At 44.9% G+C, this 18,862-nt stretch overlaps 3 protein-coding genes across 4 annotated transcripts; all 3 read left to right on the top strand.

The window, feature by feature from the left end:
- Positions 1-2,254: 2,254 nt before the first annotated feature.
- LOC116242565 (C-type natriuretic peptide 1-like) lies at positions 2,255-3,444 on the top strand. Its single transcript, XM_031613375.2, has 2 exons — positions 2,255-2,510; positions 3,139-3,444. The coding sequence occupies exons 1-2, from the start codon at positions 2,424-2,426 to the stop codon at positions 3,442-3,444; spliced, it is 393 nt and encodes a 130-aa protein (XP_031469235.2). The 5' UTR covers positions 2,255-2,423.
- Positions 3,445-7,699: 4,255 nt separating this feature from the next.
- Positions 7,700-8,329, top strand: LOC116242650 (natriuretic peptides A-like). Its single transcript, XM_031613508.1, has 3 exons — positions 7,700-7,795; positions 7,892-8,186; positions 8,304-8,329. Exons 1-3 carry the CDS (start codon positions 7,700-7,702, stop codon positions 8,327-8,329), a joined length of 417 nt encoding a protein of 138 aa, XP_031469368.1.
- A 3,574-nt stretch (positions 8,330-11,903) lies between these two features.
- LOC116242626 (natriuretic peptides A) lies at positions 11,904-14,881 on the top strand. Of its 2 annotated transcripts, XM_031613471.2 has the most exons (3): positions 11,906-12,118; positions 13,635-13,920; positions 14,203-14,881. In XM_031613471.2, the coding sequence occupies exons 1-3, from the start codon at positions 11,999-12,001 to the stop codon at positions 14,217-14,219; spliced, it is 423 nt and encodes a 140-aa protein (XP_031469331.1). In that variant the 5' UTR covers positions 11,906-11,998; the 3' UTR covers positions 14,220-14,881. The 2 variants fall into 2 exon arrangements, with proteins under 2 accessions (XP_089979162.1, XP_031469331.1); XM_090123036.1 differs by lacking the exon at positions 14,203-14,881 and having other exon boundaries at positions 11,904-12,118; positions 13,635-13,952.
- Positions 14,882-18,862: the final 3,981 nt, after the last annotated feature.

Here is an 18,862-nt window from a genome sequence, read left to right as displayed (position 1 = left end):
AAGCCAGTGTCATGAGTTACAAACAAGAGAATTCCAAGTAGGAATTTGGAAATCATTATATCACGTAGCCAGTCAAATACTGAAACAGGGCCCAGAGAGGTTGGAGATGCTCTTTAAGATTTTCAGAACTCAACAAGGTGAGCAAGATGATCCAAGTTGGCTCTGCTTTTAGCACAAGGTTGGACAGAAGAGCTCTGGAAGTCCTTTTCAACCTTAATTATTCTATGATTTTTCCCATCACAGTCATGATTAATTACTGTGATAGTGGGCTGGCAAGTGCTAACATTCAATAGTTACCAGAAAGACCATTCAGAAGTCCCATAAAAAAATGTTCAAGTCTTGAGCTCAAACAAATAAAAGTTCGAAGATCAAAGCCAAGAAGATTATTTATCCCCATGGATAGTGATAGAACAAGGGGGGATGGTTTTAAACTGAGACTGGGGAGGTTTAGGTTGGATATTAGGAGGAAGTTTTTCACCCAGAGGGTGGTGAGGCACTGGAACAGGTTGCCCAAGGAGGCTGTGGATGCCACATCCCTGCAGGCATCCAAGGCCAGGCTGGATGTGGCTCTGGGCAGCCTGGGCTGCTGGTTGGTGATCCTGCACATAGCAGGGGGTTGGAACTGGATGAGCACTGTGGTCCTTTTCAACCCAGGCCATTCTGAGAGTCTATAATTCACTGGTAACAACATCTCAAATGATTAAAACAACCCTATGCTTCTCCCCTTCTCTTGCTGTCTTGGTACACTGCAAAGCAAACACCTCCATCCTCTGAAATGAGAAGTGCTTCTTTACTTTCTCCAGAAGGTGGAATGCTCATGTGTAGCTGATGAAGTTGTTCTATGATTACATCCTCTAATAAGATTTGGATCAGATGTGGTTTTAATCAACAACAGAAAAATCCCAACAGCGTCACAGCATCAGGCCTCCTTTTCTGTGATAGAAGGATCTTTATAAGCTGCTTCCTTAGAGAATCTCTTTCCATGCAACTATTATGTCTTAAACTGATCTGTAGATGAAGAAAAGGTTGAAAGGTTGAAAACATTTTGGCCTTTGGCCTTTTCCAGGCTTTCAGTACCAAGAAGAATCTTAACCTCAAAGATATGATGAAAGGTGCCAAATGGGCCTTCATTTCCATTCCCTCCCTACACACCCAGACGAATGGCCTTTAACTTTCTGCACCACATGTGTGGAAAAAAAAATCCGCCAAAGATCAAGATGTATTACTTCATACTCAGAAACATCCCCATTTTATCAGTGGGGCCAAATTCCAAGCCCCAGCAAAACACACAACTGATTTTATGGCTGCTCTTCCCCACTGCCCCCAGCATTGACAAATTTCTTCATGAGGAATTCAATACAAAGCTCATCAGAAGCAGTGAGGACTTTGGGGGATCAATTATCTACATACAATTTCATCAGGGGATGCACACATCCCCCCAGCTCCATTTACATTAGAGGGAAACCTGGCCAACAGCAGTGAATTCATTACCTCCAGGCCTTCGCTTAGGACTGATTTACTTTCTTCTGTCCACAGAATCCATTTTGTTCAAACCTGGTGCTCCGATTCACTCAGTGAATAAGTAAAAACGTAACGCACTGAAACACATTTGGATCCTGCAGCCCTTTAGTGTCTCTGTAATTACACACGTGGTAAGAAAGATACGGGGGCTGTGCTTCCTGCCAGACTAATTTCAGATTTAATAACAATTATGTAGAGGAAGAACAGAGAAGAGAAATTTTTAATTTGGATCCAAGGCAGAAGATGACCTTCTTCATTAACTTAAACTACAGCAAAGTATTCCGTGCATCGAAATTTACGTTCTCATGCAACTTACTTGTCATATTTTTAGGGCTTGGATGGACCCACTTCTCCAAATAACTCTTATGCCTTATTAATGCCATATTAACACATTGGGTGATAATATTTCGTTCTCAAATTACATATTTTGAGATTCTCCCCCCCTCCCCCCCTTTCCCTCTGTTTTTGTATTTCACAGAGCCAGGTGAATTCCTTTTTCATTCAGTACTTCTCTCACAATTATTTTTCCCCAGAGGCAAAGGAAAGGTTCAGTGATCAACTTAAGGAACACCGAGCTAAGCAAGCTGACATATACAAATGGCACCAAGAACAGAAGCTGCAGAGACCTTCACGTTCACAGCAACAGAATGATGCTGCATTGCCTAAGTGTAAAATGCTCCTTTTATTCCCAGCCAGAAAGGAGAACTATTTCTTCCCTCCTCCTCTTGGGAGAATGAAAACAGATGAGAACCTCAAACCAATCCTTGCACTGGCTGGAACTCAAAAGGTAGACTTGGGAGGGGTTGGAGGAAGATATAAAGGCTGGTGGCTGGAGACACGGAGCGGCACAGAACCGGAGTGACTCAAGGGGAGGAAGAAATCAGAGACATCAAAACACGAAGATGAAACTTCTTTTTTGCCCTGGATTCTTCCTGCTGCTTATTGTCAGCCAGAAGCAGGCAATGGCCAAACCAATTTCCAGCTTGCAGGTAAGTGCTGCTCAATAGAATGGGAAGAAATTGATGCTCTTTAGGATTTAGACATCTCAGATTACCAATGTTTCTCCCAACCCCAGCTAAAGAAGTAGGAGGCATTCAAAGAGAACACGACAGCAGAAATCCTGAAGTTAGGCAGGCAGAGTTATTTAATGGAGGGAAACTGAAGCATTCAATTACTGGATTTAAATTTCTGATCAGCTGAGGAAACTGAAGTGGAAACATTTTTCCCATGGGGTCAGTTTGGAAACTTCAGATTTAGGGTCATTCTATGATTGAGTAAAGCAATAAACTTCTGGAGCAGAAGAAATTTGCCTCGAAGGGCTCCTTCCTATAGGCTTAGAGCACTCACCTGCATGGTCCTCCCTCAAGCCTCTAGTTAAAGCTGAAAATTGAATTAATAGGTTGTGCCTGCATAACTATGAAGAGGATTTTCTCCTCTGTGCGGTGCAATAATACAGTCCCTGCTCCTGAGCTCCAGTGGCAGAACTGGTAAATGAACTTAGAATCCTCTATGTTAACTGAAAAAAAAAGAAAAAAACAACCCAGAACCCCTTCATTTTTCTCCTCTCCTCCTCCAACCTTTTTTTTTTTTTTTTTCCTATTTTTTTCCCCTGCTCAGAGTCTGTCCATGCTGTTAGATGAGGAGCTGGAGCATCCCCTGGTCTCAGAAGAGGGGGATCATGAGCAAGATGGCTCAATCCCAATAGGTGCCTTTGAGCAGGAAGATGCTGAGTTCCAGTGGACCCGAAATACCAGAGACCAGCCTGCAAGCACTTCCACTGCTGACAGTGCTGTCCAGAGGCTCCTCAGTGACCTCTTAGGTTTACCTCAGAGATACCAAAAGAGAAGCAAAAAGGGTCTGTCCAGGAGCTGTTTTGGGGTCAAATTGGACAGAATTGGGTCGATGAGCGGACTGGGGTGCTGACTGCTTACTATGGTAAGAAAAAGTCATGGACACATGGGTTGTGTGTATAACTTGTGTAAATATGTAGAAGAGCTCATTTAATTAACCTTTAAGAAAGGGTGCCTTGGAGTAACTTTCACCCTCCTATTGAAAACACAGCTAATTAACTTCACTGGCAGAATGTATAATCAGCAGTATGCTTAAAACCCATGAAAACCACAGCTCTGCTTTACCTGCTTTTCACTCCTTTCTCCAAGTCAGATGTATGCACTTCATGTTGTCACAGATGCCAGATGCTTTCACCAATTCCTTAGGGATTCTTCTGTCAGTCCAAACTTTGGGGATGCAGCTGGCCCTAGAACAGAAAGCAATCAGTCAATTTCCATGTGTGAAATCCTGTCCACGTCTCTTTCTTTTACTTATTCCTCTGCTTTCTTGACAGGACTGACTTGGAGGGTTCAAAGGACCTGTTGGCTATCAGTGAGATATTAAGCCTTTATTTGCATTGGTTCCACCAATCCATCTACAGATGATGTACTGAACAAATTGCATTCCACCTCTTCCCTAGATTACTTAGGGGAGACAGAATAGGACACACCATAACTGTATGCTTATTTGTATCAGAGTAATTATTTGTGAGCATCTACCAGAAATGTAAGTACAAAAAACATTTGTACTGTTAATGTAATAAATGTATAAATGAACAGTTTCCATTCTGTCATGGATAATAAACCTTTTTTTCCATAATTGGGTGAATTTGTTTCAATTCTTTGCTGCGATTCTCTTTTTGTACCATTCCTGAAGGGGATGCAGTGCTGCTGTTTGCAATTAGACATAACCCACTACAATTCAGAAGCACTTTAGAATCTGCTCTCTGGTATAAGTAAATTGGAGTAACCTTCCTGAAGTTAAAGATCTCATACACAAGACACCAAGTCTTTAGCCACTATTATTTGAATTTAAAGGACAACTGTGTTAGCTAAGCTTTGGTTCTGCTCCCTCTAAATACAATTCCTATGGAAAGAAAAGAAGCCAGGATCTGCAGGAGAGCTATTAAGAGCCAGACTAAGGAAACTTGGTTCTTCTCTCACTGTTCTCAATATACAGCTTTCACCCTTAAGCCACAGACTTGCTCTAGGAAGGACATGAATGCTACAAGCTCACAAGAGCACATCATACAAGCACTTAAGAGCTGTCTATCAGATACAAAAAAGCACAGAATGATTTGCTAATGGAGGTAGCCTCCCCTTGCCCAAGCTACCAGCAGCTCCTCTCTGTATTTTCTTCTGATCTCTCACCCTTTTAATGTACCTTGCATATTTAGAAATGAGTGTTAATTCTACCTGTCTATGGCTATTTCAGCCTTCAGGATCTTTATCTCCTCAGACCACTATTTGGGAGGTTATCAGCAGTGTAACAGTGCCACAAACCCTGAGCAGGGACTGCAAAACACATCCTAAAGGCCACCCTACTTATCAGTCTCTATGAGGTCTCATGCTGTTTTCTACTTACTCTGCTCAAGTTAATTTGATAACAAAGCAGCAGCAATAGCAAAAGCACCCTAAACAGTCACCTGGCTGGCAAGGAATGGTCTCACCATTTCCACAGGCACCTCTGAGCCTCTCAAACAATGGAATAACCCACATAATTAATTCTTTGTGTTGCCTTTGTTGAGCAAAGCAACAAGTAAATGAAGTACTTCATCAATAATGAAAAATTAGAGCAAGGAAGGAAGGATAAAAGAGTGCCTCCATTTGGCAGCATCATTACTTTGCAGTAGACACGTAAAGCATTGTCTGAGTGCTATTGCTGCAGCATGATTCGTGTAAACAGCATTTCTAATGGATTCCCATTCATGGGCAAATCCTCCTAGAGTTCTATATCCTGCTTGGACCACACATATAAAACTCTCCTTTCTGTAGCTCCCATCATACAAATACCTCTACCTGTACATTCATTGCTCTAACTCAATATCCTTCAGAAAGAGAACTTTTCTCCCAGTAGAGAGACTTACAATAAGAAGCAGCAGACCCTCACTTGTAGAAACCCCACAAGAAAGCATCCAGCTCTCTTAAATAGATTCCCTCTTGGGCATGCTAGCCCTACTGTGGCCCAGGTGCAACCTAAATGGTAGCAAGGTGAATCCACACAGCCTGCTGACACCATGGTGACAAGAAATGAAGGGCAAATATGTTGTGACAGCTGGTGCCAGTGGGAAGGTGTAACATCCTTCCTAATGATGCTGGATCTGACAGCCTCCCTGCAGTAACCCTAGGAGCAGGTGTGTTCTCATAGGCACGAAAGCTTCCTGATGTTGGAATTTCAATGCTGAAAACGCTAAAAACATAAAAAAAAAGAAAGGATAAGTGCTACTGGAATCTGTTTCCTAAACATCCTCAGCCTGTTTACGAACTCAGCTGCAATACCTTGAAATTATTTGTGGACAAAATAAAATAAGGGCTGAAGAGGTTGAAGATCGAGCTGTCAATTTGTCAACAGAATCCTACAGCAGATGAATAAGAAATTGATAAGAGCTTCACCTCCCCAGACATGAGCTGCAACGTGCCATCCTATCAGCTGGCATTTGGGGTGAACGTTTTAAAAAGCCACTATTCATAAAGAAAGAACAATTTATTTCACATAAAAGGCCCCATAATTAGATCCCTAGGACTGAAGCCAGATGTGTCTGTACTTTAGGCAATTTGCTGAGTTCTATTAGCATTTAAACAATCAAAGCTAACCTTTGAAGTTTGCATGCCAGTCAGACAGGGGAAGCTCAGCTCTAGCTGTGTCATTTCCATCCCCACTAAGGAGCAGTGCATGAATTTAGCAGCCAGGGTTACAGGAGGAGCTGAGAAGAAAAGCCTGCAGTAAAATAACACCTACACACCATGAAACACACACATACCTTTCCCAAATGAGTCTTCTTTCAGGAAAGGAGGCACTGCTTGTTGTGATGCTTTAAACAAAACAGCTTGCCAACTGGTGGATGCAGAGATCATCGTCCTACACCGTCTGATATTGTTTGATTCCAATCAAAGACAAATGATGTCAGCTGTAGGCAGGTTTGTGGGACAGAAAGACAAAAAAAAAAGGCAGGGAAGGGAATGTAAAAGCATAATGTATGCAATACAGTACTTGCAATGCAGCCTGTGGCAGTAAAAGCCCACAAAAACTTAGTGTAAAACTCCCTGAACTCAGAGGAAAGGCATTGTAGGACCATAGAATCATTAAGGTTGGAAAAGACCTATAAGATCATCCACCCACCATTAATACTGCCATTAAACCATGGCTCTGAGTACCACATCTCCACATTTTTTGAACGTTCTTTGGCTTTGCTGAGCTAAAGGGCAGACCCTGAGACAAAAGCCCAAGCAGAAATCACTGCGTATCTCCTGAAATCAAAGAGATTCATGGATGTCCAAGCAGACAAAGAGTGCAGAAAGCAGAGACTTGCTGTAATTGCTCGAATGTCACCCAGGCAGTGATTGAAAGGACCGTCTGCTGCTCTGCCCACTGGATTCTGTAAGAATTTATCAGAGTCATCTTGCTTTGATCCTTCATATGGGAGGGTGCAGTGAATGCCTGAGGAATAATGGAATGGTTCAGGTTGGGAGGGACCTTAAAGACCATCCCATTCCAACCCCCAGGAAGGGAAGATGCATCATCTCAGGAACTTGTAAAATCCCCTACAACCAAACCTCACTCTATTCCCAAAGAACAAAAATATGTATGCAGAGAAGAAAAGGCTGTGTGGAGCTGCTGCAGACAGGGAAAAATTCCAGCTCCTTCTTCTCCCTCCCACCAGTGAGAAATGATGCATCCCTCATCCCTTGGAGGGGAAACCAACCCTCTTCTCGGGGCAGCTGCTGTGCACCTGTGGATGTGAAGCAGAGCAAACAGGCAGAAAGCACAAGGTCCTTCCCTGCATCACCTCCTCCCTAACAGTGATGGAGAGTGGAGGGGGGAGGAGATCACCAGGAAAATGAGTGCTCCCAGGAGGGGAGGAGGTGACCCAGGGCAGTTCTCTCCCTCTGAAGGAGGTGTTGCACTCAGGGAACCCCCTCTCCTAGAGGGTCAGCTGTGGGGCCAGTTGTAACCAGTTCCCTTATCGAGGCTGGGGGACAGAGCTCTGGCTCCTGTGGGGATCTGGAAGGAGGCAGCTCAGCTCCCTCTGGGCAGAGAGAGCAGGGATATAAGGAGAGGCTTCTGTGGGTAAAGCGAAAACACGGGGAGAGCTGGGGATAGGATAGGAAGAGAAATAGAGAGGGAGAAGATGCAGCTGCTGGATCTTTGCTGCAGGGCCTCACTACTGCTGCTGTTTATGCCGTGGGCTGCTGGTGAAAATGATGCGGAGCTGCAGTCCTTGCAGGTACTGGGGCTGGGATTCCTGGGGATATGAGGACAAGAGCAGGGCTGCCCATCTGCCACTGCAGCTGCCACTTCTCACCTCTGCTTCCCTCTCCAGGAGCTCCTGGAGGCTTTGGAGCAGCTCCAAGAGGAGGAAGGGGCACCAGCCCTGGAAGACGAGCTGGGTGCTGGGGCTGAAGTTGGTGGCTCTGAGTGGGATCTCCAGGGGCTAGAAAGCAGCCCGGTGGGTGCCCTGCTGCCAGCCCCCAGCCCTCCCCAACCAGCGGAGGGACAGAGCCAGTGGAGGAGCCTCCTCTCCTCCTTCGGACGGAGGCATTTCTCCGGCTGCTTTGGGACGAGGATGGAGAGGATCGGCGCGCAGTCGGGGCTGGGATGCAACCACTACAAAGCCCGTAGGTCCTGGGTCAGATCCAGAACTCCCTGTGAAGTGGTGGGGACGGGGACAGCTGGCTGCCAGCCTCAGAGTAGATCCCCTCCCCCTCCAGCTCTTTGCCCCTTATTTTTTACAGGTTTCTGGAGGAGAAGGAGAAGCTGAAGCCAGGACTGGCTCTCAAGCACTGGTCTTGTCCCTCTGCTGGACAGCCAGCCTCTCCCAGGAGCTTCTGAAGTTTGGGGTATACAGCAATAAACCTTTTGTATGAAGCCTCTACTGCCTTTTGTAAGTGTTTTCTTTGGTCACAGGGTAGCACAGATATAGAACCCCTCCCCATCCCCCCAAAGTCCTCCACTTCTTCTACCCTAAGGACTTGGTCCTTGGCACTGGCCGGATCACCCTGCCAGGTCTGGAAGGCCATGTAGCACCATTCCATGCCAGGGAGTCACCCCAGTGACCCTCCCTGCTGTGCTGGAGAGGCACCAGGGCCAATTCCAGGCCCTTGGCAGTGAGCTCAGATGCCTCCCACAAGCATTTCACCACCGCTGGCTGTGAATCCTCCCAGTAGGTGTGCAAAGTGCTCGGGGTTAATTCCAAGTAGTGTCCTACACATGCCCCGTCCCATGGGCTATGCCAAGTTTGGCACGGCGGGCCGCCACTGAGGACAGAAGAGCTGCATGGCTTTAAAAATACATTTGGCAGCAGGCGAAGGGCAGCCAGGCCTTCAGGACCGGGGACAGACGCCAGAAGCCCGCAGCGAGGAAAGCAGCCCCTGCAGGGACACGTTGCACTTCCTTACCTTTTCCTTTTGGTTCCCAAACTGATGGTCTTGGGTCTACCCTGTGCTGGTGAGATCTCACCTGGATCAGCGTGTGGGGTCCTCGGTACAGGAGAGATGTGGACCTGTTGGAGTGCATCCAAAGGAGGGCCCCAAAAATGATCCCAGGGATGGAACACCTCCCTGCAAATGGTGATGGGACAGGGGAAATGGTTTCCAACTAAAAGAGGGGAGATTTAGGGTGGATATAAGGAAGAAGGGTGGTGAGGCACTGGCACAGGTTGCCCAGAGTGGTGGTGGTGCCCCATCCCTGTAGACACCCAAGGTCAGGGAATGGGGCTCTGAGCACTGATGGAGCTGTGGATGTCCCTGCTCACTGCAGGGGTTTGATCTGATGGCCTTTAGTGTCCCTTCCAACTCCAACCATTCCATGATTCTATAACTCTTAATCTAATGGAACTGCAAGAAAAGAGAGCTTGGGTTGATGTATGGCAGAGTCCTTTTGAAGGTTTTAGTCACCTCACCATGCTGCAGAGGTAGTGGCAGTGCTAACCCCAGCTGAGCTCTGTCCATGTACTATCCCTGCTCATTTCAGGGATCCTCTTGAGATCCTCCTCCTCCTCAGCTCCTGTCTCATACTCCCATTCCTAAAACTGGTTTTCCCACTCCTAAAACTGGTTTTCCCACTCCTAAAACTGGTCACAGTATGCATTTATAAGAACCTAGTGCTCTGTTTAGAATGCCAGCAGGATATTTACCGTACAACTGGTTAGCAAAGCACGGATAATGCCTTGGTCTTGTCCCTCTACTGCTGAACTGTAAAGCCAAAAGTTCATATTAGCCTTGCAAGGGTGATGATGCTGAGATACCCCAAGCAGACAAACAAGTGAGCTTAATAGCTGAGTTCTATCATTTTACACCCCATTTGTTTTGGCAGAGCTGTCAGATGGATAACAGAGGACAGAATTTGTAAACATGATAGCTACCATGACAGCCAGTCAGGTCAGCCCATCTGTATGCTTCCATACATGCTATGTGAAATAGTGCATAGGCATATCCATGTTGGAAAAATACTAGTGAGGCTACAGTTTGGGCTCCTAGATCTCATCTATCTGCTGTGGAATGTGGAAGAATGAAAGTGAACTAATTAGTAAAAGCAAGGAGTAGCTCTTGGTTCAGGTTACTAAAGGCAACCTTGGAATATTAGGTTGCTTTACACAGATAGGCTACTGAAAGCTAAATATTGCCCCATGACTGATACCATGTTCCTTCTTTCTCGGAGCTGCGCCTGTGACCTGGGGCTTGCTTTACAGATGTGCTGAGCTCTCAGGCAAAACTGACATGGAGCAACAGGGTTTTTTTTTAGCACAGAGACAGCACTAGAGAATACTTGGCGGGTGGGAGCAAAAGGAAAGAAAAAGAACAGTAACAGATCCCAATTACTTGAAATTGGACGCTCAGTATTAATGAATACCGTTTATAATATTGATAGTTATCCATTCTCAGCTTACAAAATGAAGATAAGTAGAAAATACCTGCAATTAATTAGAGAATCATGTAGACATTGCAGCATGGAGTGTCAGAAACAAAGCTGTCAGGTTGGTAACTCTTTCTTTACCACAATTTGAACAGGACTAAATAACAGTGGGCTGGAACACAGTAATACAGAAATGAGTACTGCTTTGTGGTACCAAACGGATGCGCTGACTTCAAGCTGTACTGGGAAAAAAGCAGTATTTGGGCTCGACTTCACAACCTTGAGAATGCCCTTTCCTGTATAATTTTGGTAGGCAGACCATGTGAACAGTGTATTTGCATGTTTGTACACACTGTGCTAAGACAGAAAAAGATATTTTATTGTTCTATTATTATTTATTCCTATGAAAAGCCAACAAATTATTACTAGCCTGACATAGGCAACTTTGTCATATATCTCTTCCTGTTTTGAGTATAAGGAATGTTAGGAAAATGCAGCTCAAACAATATGCTTCAGGGTTTCAAATATACAAAAAAGTAGCTTTAATTAATTGCACTAAAGACAATGCTGGAAGAAGACCTAGCAGCAAATCTGCATCATTGTAAATTCTCATTTAAACGGAGGCAGTTTTCAGCTAAGCTTGAAAACTTCAGCTCTCAAAGAAACCAGCACACAAAAATTATTCCAGAATCTGGCCACCTCCTCTTTAAATATCATTAATGCAGGGTCAAACCTTACCACGGATGTTTCAAGAAATCCCACTGGTTTAAATGTCTAGCTGTTAACAGTACAATAATAGTTTTTCCGCGGTGCCGAATTCAGTTCCATGGGGCTGGAGGAACTCAGTGTCCCCACAGCGGCTGCGAGGAGGTGCAGATTGGGTGCTCCTGTTGTTGGCAACATACAAATACAAAGTCTTAACTGTGATCTCACCTCTACGGTGATGGGGAAAGAGAGTGTGGTGGCCCAAACCTGAGATTTTCAGCACACTCCATGGAATGCGGTGGCTACGTGTATTCCTTATATAGAAGGAGAATGTGCATGGTACTTTAGGTATCCTAAAAGTAGATTTATCTTCAGCCTTTGCTCTCCACCAAATACTCATCTGCAAAGCTTCTTTGCTTTCCTTATACATAGTAATTTCCCTATGGAAATCTTCTAACTGAGCAGAGTTTAGAGCGGTTGTTTCCCACCTCCGTAAATCTGACCATAGGGGTCTCTTGAAGGAAAATTGCTAAGAATTTCCAACTGGACTATGTAATCACAGCGCCTGGTATCAAGAGGAGGGGGAGTGACATGAAATCACTGACTTGTGACATACATTCCTCAGCAACAGCAGCTGCTGCCTAATGACAGCTAATAAAGGGAATCTTCCCTTGACAGAGCCGCATGCCTGCAGTGGGACTGGAATGCGCCCCAGATAAATCCCCTGATAACCCAGGAAGCAGAGATCACACCAAACCATATAAAAGACAAGCTTCGAAAGAGAGAGGGTAGGAGAAAGAAGAGAGAGACCTGAAGAGCCATCTCAGAAGAAACAGCTTGAACCTCCCATATTCCCAACGAACCCAGCGCCATGGACACTAGAGGCTCATTTTCCTGTGGTTTCCTCTTGCTGCTTCTTGTCCAGCTGCAGCCCAGCAGGGCCAACCCCATCTACAACCTCAGCCCTGCCAAAGAACTGGCCAGCATGGAGGTGAGAAGACTCTTTGCTTTTAAAATGTTGAACTTTCATGGGGCTTAGAAGTGTGTGCAACTGTGCTTCTGCCTTTTTTTTTTGTATGGTCAGATAGCTGTGTTAGGGATTGCATGTAGTGGTCAAAGTCACAGGGCTTCAGAGAAGCTTTGTAGGGCAATATCCTCCCGTGCTGGGATCACCCAAGCTGCTGGGTGGCAATGGGAAACAGAATTTTCTATGCCGTGAGATGGCTGCTTTGGGTTTTCACCCTTCTTCTCTTAAGCAGTCGCCTCATTTTGAGTTTCTTAATGAATTAGAGCAATGTCCTGGAGAAAAAACATAGCAGTGCATCATGGCATCCCTATATAAAAAAATAGAAAGCTTTCAAGTGGGTTTATCCCATTAAGTGGCAGGTATAGTGAGCCAGGACAGCCCTACTGCTTTGGGTTTGTGGACTTGAGAGAGAAGAGGTGCACGCAGATGGGAGGTGAAGAGGTAAAGCAGAGCACTCAAAGTCAAACTCTGTGCAAACCAAGAGGAACAGTATGATCACGTAACTGTGACACAGCCAGAAAAGACTCTGGAGCTGTAAAATTACCACAGGTTTACTTTAATGAGCGAGACTTAGAGAACATCTACTATTACAATAGCTTGGGAATGATAGAAACTTAAGATTCTGTCTTTAAAGACCAAACCTGACAACTGAAGCATTTCTTTGGACTGGCCCAGAAGCCAGCTCACTGCAGCATCATATCCTGAGAACTAACTCCCTAAAATGATTAGGACAGTGTCAGCCAAAGCTAAAACTGCCTCGTGCCCCCAGGCTCCTCTGTCTCCAGCTGAAAAGAGTGGCTTCCAAATGCACTCACCCTCAAGCAAGCCATGAGGTTCACTCCTCTCTAGCCTACTTCCAGAGATGGATAATTCGATTCTTCTAACTGGATGAGTTGTCCCAGAAGGTGAGATAGCAGACAGCTTTTTCATATAGGTATTTTTAAGGAGATGCATATTGCTTTAAGGAGCAGAAATCTTAGACTACCCAGGGTAGAAATAAGTGGAAAACAGCGGGAGCTTCTCATAGTGATGTCCACTGCAATAACTGGGGGTTAAAGGTGAGCAGACTTTAGTCAAAATAAGAAGAGAGAGCCAACAGATGACCAGCAGCATTGCAGGCAACTTCTGAGAGCATGGGAGTCACTATGGCTTCAGAAGTACTTTGAAAGCGTGGACTATTGCTGGGTTGAGTGGTATCTCTTGTTTTGTTTCTGTGCCAAAAGCTCTTCTATCCTTGCCAGTGAGACACGCTTCTGTGGCAGACAGCTTCAGTTACAGCTACAGATAGGTGGAATTAATGCAAACAGGGATTTAACACAGAGGACAGAGCTCAGGAACCACCAGCATCTTTGGAATCTAACCTGAGAGATTCCTTAAAGGTGGCTGTAGAACCATAGACAAATTCAGAGTCAGATGAGTGGAAGAGCTAATAAATGATCATGAAACCAGGAGTCTTATGAGATCAATCCTTTTCTTATAGGCTCTTCTGGAGAGACTGGAGGATAAGTTTGCACTGATTGAAGCCCTGGAGTCCAATCCTGACCTGCAAGAGCCCCAAACCCAAGAGGAGATTCCACCAGAACTCATAGATGACAGCGATGAGCAGAAGGCTGAACCCAAACTAGCATCCAACACTCCTCTGTCCTACAGGAACCCCTTCCTGAAGAGACTGAGGGGGGTGCAGATGCCTCGGATGATGAGAGATTCTGGCTGCTTCGGCAGAAGAATTGATAGGATTGGCTCCCTGAGTGGAATGGGTTGCAATGGTGAGTCCAACTTAAGCCATTCTGGTGAATAGGATGGACTGCATTTATGTTTTTGCAGCAAGGGAGGAGCAAGATTTCATTCAAGTCTTTAACAATAAGAGACAGTTAAACACTTTGAGTAAACACTTTGAGAGAGGAGCTCGTTTTAGTCTAATCTTTAAGCTAATATTGGTTTTCCAAAATAAACTTCACGTCTATTGATTAGACAGATGAAAGCACTGCTGACAATGGTGGCATAAATAGAAAGGTTCCAGTAACACTTACTGTGCGTTTGGTTTGCAGGTTCCAGGAAGAATTAGGACCACTTCACTCTGAAGAATGCTACACAGAACCCGTTCCTCCCAAGATGAAAGCTCGTCAACAGAAAGTTATTCCTATTTTTATTTATTTATTTATTTATTTATTTGATTTCTCTCTCTCTTTTTCTTAATAACATTTCTTACTCTGGCACCGTGAGACCATCTTTAAATAAAACTAACACGTTAGATATTTATGCTGGACCTCTCTCCTGTCTGTTGCATTAAAATTTCTTGTATTTTCCTAAAGTCAAAAGCCTACGTTTTATTGGTACTTTGGTACCCACAAGGCTGGATCTCACTTACACAAGACCAAGAAAGTATGAAGCTGGGAAAATAAGAATGAGTTTTTCCCTAGAATTTTCCTCTCCACACTAAGAAATTATAACAGATTAGCAGGAAAAAAAAAAAAAAAAAAAGCTTGCTCAACAGTAGATGTAGTTTCAGTATCAAGAAAGTCCTATTGCTGATACAGATTACTCAGTCAATGCAGCTGCCACTCCACTGCCACAAATCCCTCACATAAGCAAAATTTACAAGAAAAGAAGTAAAAATTAAAGCAAAACACCACAAGTAGGAAGCTAATTAGAGGGAGGAAAGGGAATTCATTGTATATGCTTTCTAGCACTGACCAAATAAAGGCTATAAGCATCAACAGAAAGATACGTCATTGACTGTGTCTTGTCTCACTCTGCATGTGGTTGAGCTGCTGATGCTCAGTGCTTCTTGATGCTTCTCAGAGGGCATGAATTCTATCACAGTACTGAGGGCAAGTGGGATCACTTCAGTTATAAGCAGCTTAACACTTATTCCTTTCTGGGAATCACACAGTTCTGAATATGACTAAAAGGAATACTACTCATTTAAACCTTTGTAGCTGGATTTCACACCTAAGATCTGAACCTGTCCCAAGCCATGCTTGCCAGGCACTACCCCCACGTCCTCCCCATAGGTTTACATTGCCAGAACCATTCAATTAGCATCCTAAAGATCCCCTTGGGATCAACAGCATTGAACTCAGACTCTACACAACTGCCCTGTGAGTCCACACACCACTGGAAACCGGATTATGGCAAGGATCAAGTTAGGGTTTTGTTTCCAGCATTCATTACTGGAGCACCCAGGAAAGCTCATTCAGAGTGTAAGGTCATAGCAGGATGGATTCAGCTGGTGAAAGAGCACATACAGCCGTCAGTGAAGTCTGTCTGAAGAGGAATGATACTTGGGACAGGCAAGGTGCCAGTGCCATGCCAGTTGTTGACAACTGCTCTCAGAAACCACAGCTGTAGTGAACTTGGAGTGCTAACAACTCCTGCATGCCTGACTTCCCACCTGCTGCTATAAAAGGAGGTAAAACCAATCCTCATATTCTAACCCTAACAGCCCTTGCTGGAGCTGAATTTTACCCAGTCAAGCAAAACTTGCATGGATGCATCAAGGCCCTGCAAATTATCCTCCCTGTCAGCTCCCCAGGGCACAAAACACTCAAGAGTTCAATGGAACGTGCTAAAAATGGCAAGAAGAGTTGGCACTGCCTGACCCAAAGCCAGGTGGGTCCAGTATTAAGAGCAAGCCAGTTCCCGGTGGAACAGGTCTGTATTGGCTTGCAGACAGCATGTTAATAGACCCTGCGGCCTGGGAGAACTTAATTGAGAGCTGGCAATTTAGGAAAAATGCATCTCTGTGGCTAGATTTTTAGTGCTACTCCCATAAACACACTGAGCTGTAAACCTCCCCCTGGGGAAATCGTGCAGACAGGTTAGAATAGGATTGAGTGCAGGAAAGAGCACTTGGAAAAGCTGAATGGGAGAAAGTCAGCTCTGATCAGCTCTATGTGCAAGGAGCATCTCGCCCAAGGAGAAGCAGAGCTACCACAGCACAGAAGAGGGAGCAGACAGTCCCTAACAAGCATAAGACAAAAGCAACCCACTCCGTATGGAGAAAGCAAGGGCACCTGAAAGCTGAACTCCTCTTCCCAGCAACCTGTCGTTGGGCTCACGGCTCAAACATCCAAAGGAGGGTCCTGTTCTACTGTATGTAACATAAGATGCTAAATTCACACTGCAGTCTTTCCCCTTCATGCAGACAGAAGCAGACACCTGAGGACTCTTTATTCCTTTCTGCTGTTTTCATTGCAGTAATTTGCACAGCTGCACGTGCCAGCCATGAAAGGATGCAGCTATTCCTTCTAACTGGGATGTGCTCTCTTTCAGCCGCAGTCAGTCTGATGATGATGAATCCACATGTAAATGTGAGGAGGCTTCCTTCAGGTTTGTAGTGGATCTGCCTTCAGTGCCTATGCATTTCGGAAACTAATCCTGGCAGAAGTTTTTGGAGACAAAGGAGGAACTGCACTAGAGAAGAAGTAAGCAACACCAGCCTGCTGTGAGAGCAGGAACCAAAGATTAACGTGTTCCTACTGTCTTCACACCTACAGACACATGCCTTCCAGAGAAACTGCCCCTAAGGGAAGGCAGGGTTTGCAGTAAGTACTGATAACAGTGTAGGAAATGGCCACACACCCAAACAAGCACTTCGGTTTTGCTCTAGCAGCCGTACTAAGAGTCAGACCTGAGACAAGGAGTCAGTGTAGCTTGTAATAGTAAACAATTCAGAAACAGGATGCCTCCGGGACAAGCTATTGCTGCAAAGCAAGAACTGATGGCAAATGCAGATAACAGCGATCACATTACAAGCACTGTTCAGCACCGAGCACAGGACAGCTCTGAAATCCTGCCCTCCTCCACCCTGTTGGGCGTCTGAGTGCTTTATGAACCTTCACGGTGCAAAGGAAGGAACATCCCAGTGAGATCAGAGGAAGACCAGCCCTGCACTCTCCACCAGGCTCCAGTGACATTTGCCACCTCCTGCAATGCCGCACTTCATCCTTTCTTTGTAACAGCTCCTGGCTATAACCCTGACTGGTGGTACACTATCGAGCAGCTTTCTTTCCTTTCAACTTGGAAATGCAGTAATGACAAGGATGTGCTTCGCACACACTGTACAGCCTCATTTGGGAAAGCAGTTCAGTTGGTCCAGGATTCTTACACTCACACCTTTCAAACGTGAAGCCTCAAGATGAACTGAGTGCGCCCTGAAGCAGTTGTCCCAGGACTGTCATTCCCTGCTAGGGTTGTACCATTGCCATTCCAGTGAGAGCTAGTGGACAACTAACTTAATAAGGGAACCTTCTGCTGTCTCTAATACTCAATTCAACAGAGCGAGAGAAAGAACACAATGGGCTTCATTCTTTAAGTGCTATTCCAGCCATCAGCACAAGTAGAAAGAGGTGGGGTCTCAAGATCACAGCCTCGCAGTAAGGAGAAGGAAGAAAAAACATGAATGAAACAAGGCAGGAAGAAAGTTTAAGATCACAGAAAGGGGCTCTCACACCGCATTGCTGCCCCTCAGGAACTGCTGCTGTCTTGGATTCTTTTTACTGATCACTTGTAATAACCATCCAAGTCCTCTCCTCCTGTCATCCTATCTGAATAAAATGAAAGGAAGTGGTACAAGTGGCGTTCCGAATCTGAAGTCATAGGCAAACCTGCCCCCTTCCAGCAGTACAACTCATTATGAACAAAAGGCTGTATCACACATATATTCTGTTTTCCTCACAGCAGATTCTATCACCAAGTGGTATTTCCAAAGAAAGCAGCAGCTTCAGCAGCTTGCAGCTGTAATCAGAGTTTGGGGTCTTTTATGTGCAAAGAAAGCGTTTGTCAGACCTTCCCTTCCTATCTCCCAGTTGATGTCTCAGAAAACCAGCAGAATCCTGCATAGAAAAAGAAGCAGAGTTGTGAGGAGAGAGAATTTCTTTTATTTTTATTTTTTAAAGACAAAGTACTGAGAAAGGCTTTCTATGTTGGGAATTGGGAAGAAGCAAAAGAAAGATCAGATCAATGTGTAAAGCTGGGCATCCCACAGAGATACTCTCAGGTACGAGCAGCAAGGAGATGCTGAGTGAGTCAGCAAGGCTCTCAGTGCTGTCTTGCCTTCTCAGTTACAGCTGTGAGATCTTCAGCACAGTGTTGTTTTCTACATTCACCTACACAAGTGGATTCCAGGCTCCTAGACTCATGCTTTTCTTTCTGTAGTTCTGAAATAGCCTGGAGAAGGGGACACCTTGACCATACATACAGCAACCTCTAAATCTCATTGAAACTGATAAACTGATGCCCGTTACTCCTGAGATGGTGAAGGGGGGGCAACTTGCTGCCATCTCATTCCAGCTGAATGAGAATAGTGTGAAAGAACTCTTACACACTACAGTGGATGCTACAGAGGCTGAGTGTATCCTACTGCATTGCTGAAACACACTTCAGCACCTTGGACAGGAAGAGCACCTTCACCCTCTCATCAAATGCAATGAAAGCCTGGGATGGCCATCCTGTTTCTTCCTATGTAAGCACTGCATGACACACACCTGTACGTGTATACAGACCTGCTGAAGATGGTGGTTCGTATGTTGCCAGCAAAGAAAGAAAAAATGAAAAATAAAATCTCATTGAACAACACCGGCTTCTGTTACATAGGCAGGGATTGTAATACATGGTTTAATTGACAAGCCTATAAATCTCATTAAAAAGGGACTTAAATCTAAATATGTAGCTGGTTGCTTTAACATAAACTTATTGCACAGCTTT

This window comes from Phasianus colchicus, chromosome 22 (assembly GCF_987193195.1).
Source record: "Phasianus colchicus chromosome 22, bPhaCol1.hap1.1, whole genome shotgun sequence".
Taxonomy (NCBI): Eukaryota; Metazoa; Chordata; class Aves; order Galliformes; family Phasianidae; genus Phasianus; species Phasianus colchicus.
This window is presented reverse-complemented; position numbering and strand designations above follow the sequence as displayed.

Excerpts from the sequence above, each read along its gene's own strand:
- LOC116242650 (XM_031613508.1), top strand. The coding sequence starts at position 7,700 with ATGCAGCTGCTGGATCTTTGCTGCAGGGCCTCACTACTGCTGCTGTTT. Across the intron at positions 7,796-7,891 it reads CGGAGCTGCAGTCCTTGCAG|GAGCTCCTGGAGGCTTTGGA; the intron begins GTACTGGGGCTG and ends TTCCCTCTCCAG. Across the intron at positions 8,187-8,303 it reads ATGCAACCACTACAAAGCCC|GTTTCTGGAGGAGAAGGAGA; the intron begins GTAGGTCCTGGG and ends TATTTTTTACAG.
- LOC116242565 (XM_031613375.2), top strand. The coding sequence starts at position 2,424 with ATGAAACTTCTTTTTTGCCCTGGATTCTTCCTGCTGCTTATTGTCAGC. Across the intron at positions 2,511-3,138 it reads AACCAATTTCCAGCTTGCAG|AGTCTGTCCATGCTGTTAGA; the intron begins GTAAGTGCTGCT and ends TCCCCTGCTCAG.
- LOC116242626 (XM_090123036.1), top strand. The coding sequence starts at position 11,999 with ATGGACACTAGAGGCTCATTTTCCTGTGGTTTCCTCTTGCTGCTTCTT. Across the intron at positions 12,119-13,634 it reads AAGAACTGGCCAGCATGGAG|GCTCTTCTGGAGAGACTGGA; the intron begins GTGAGAAGACTC and ends CTTTTCTTATAG.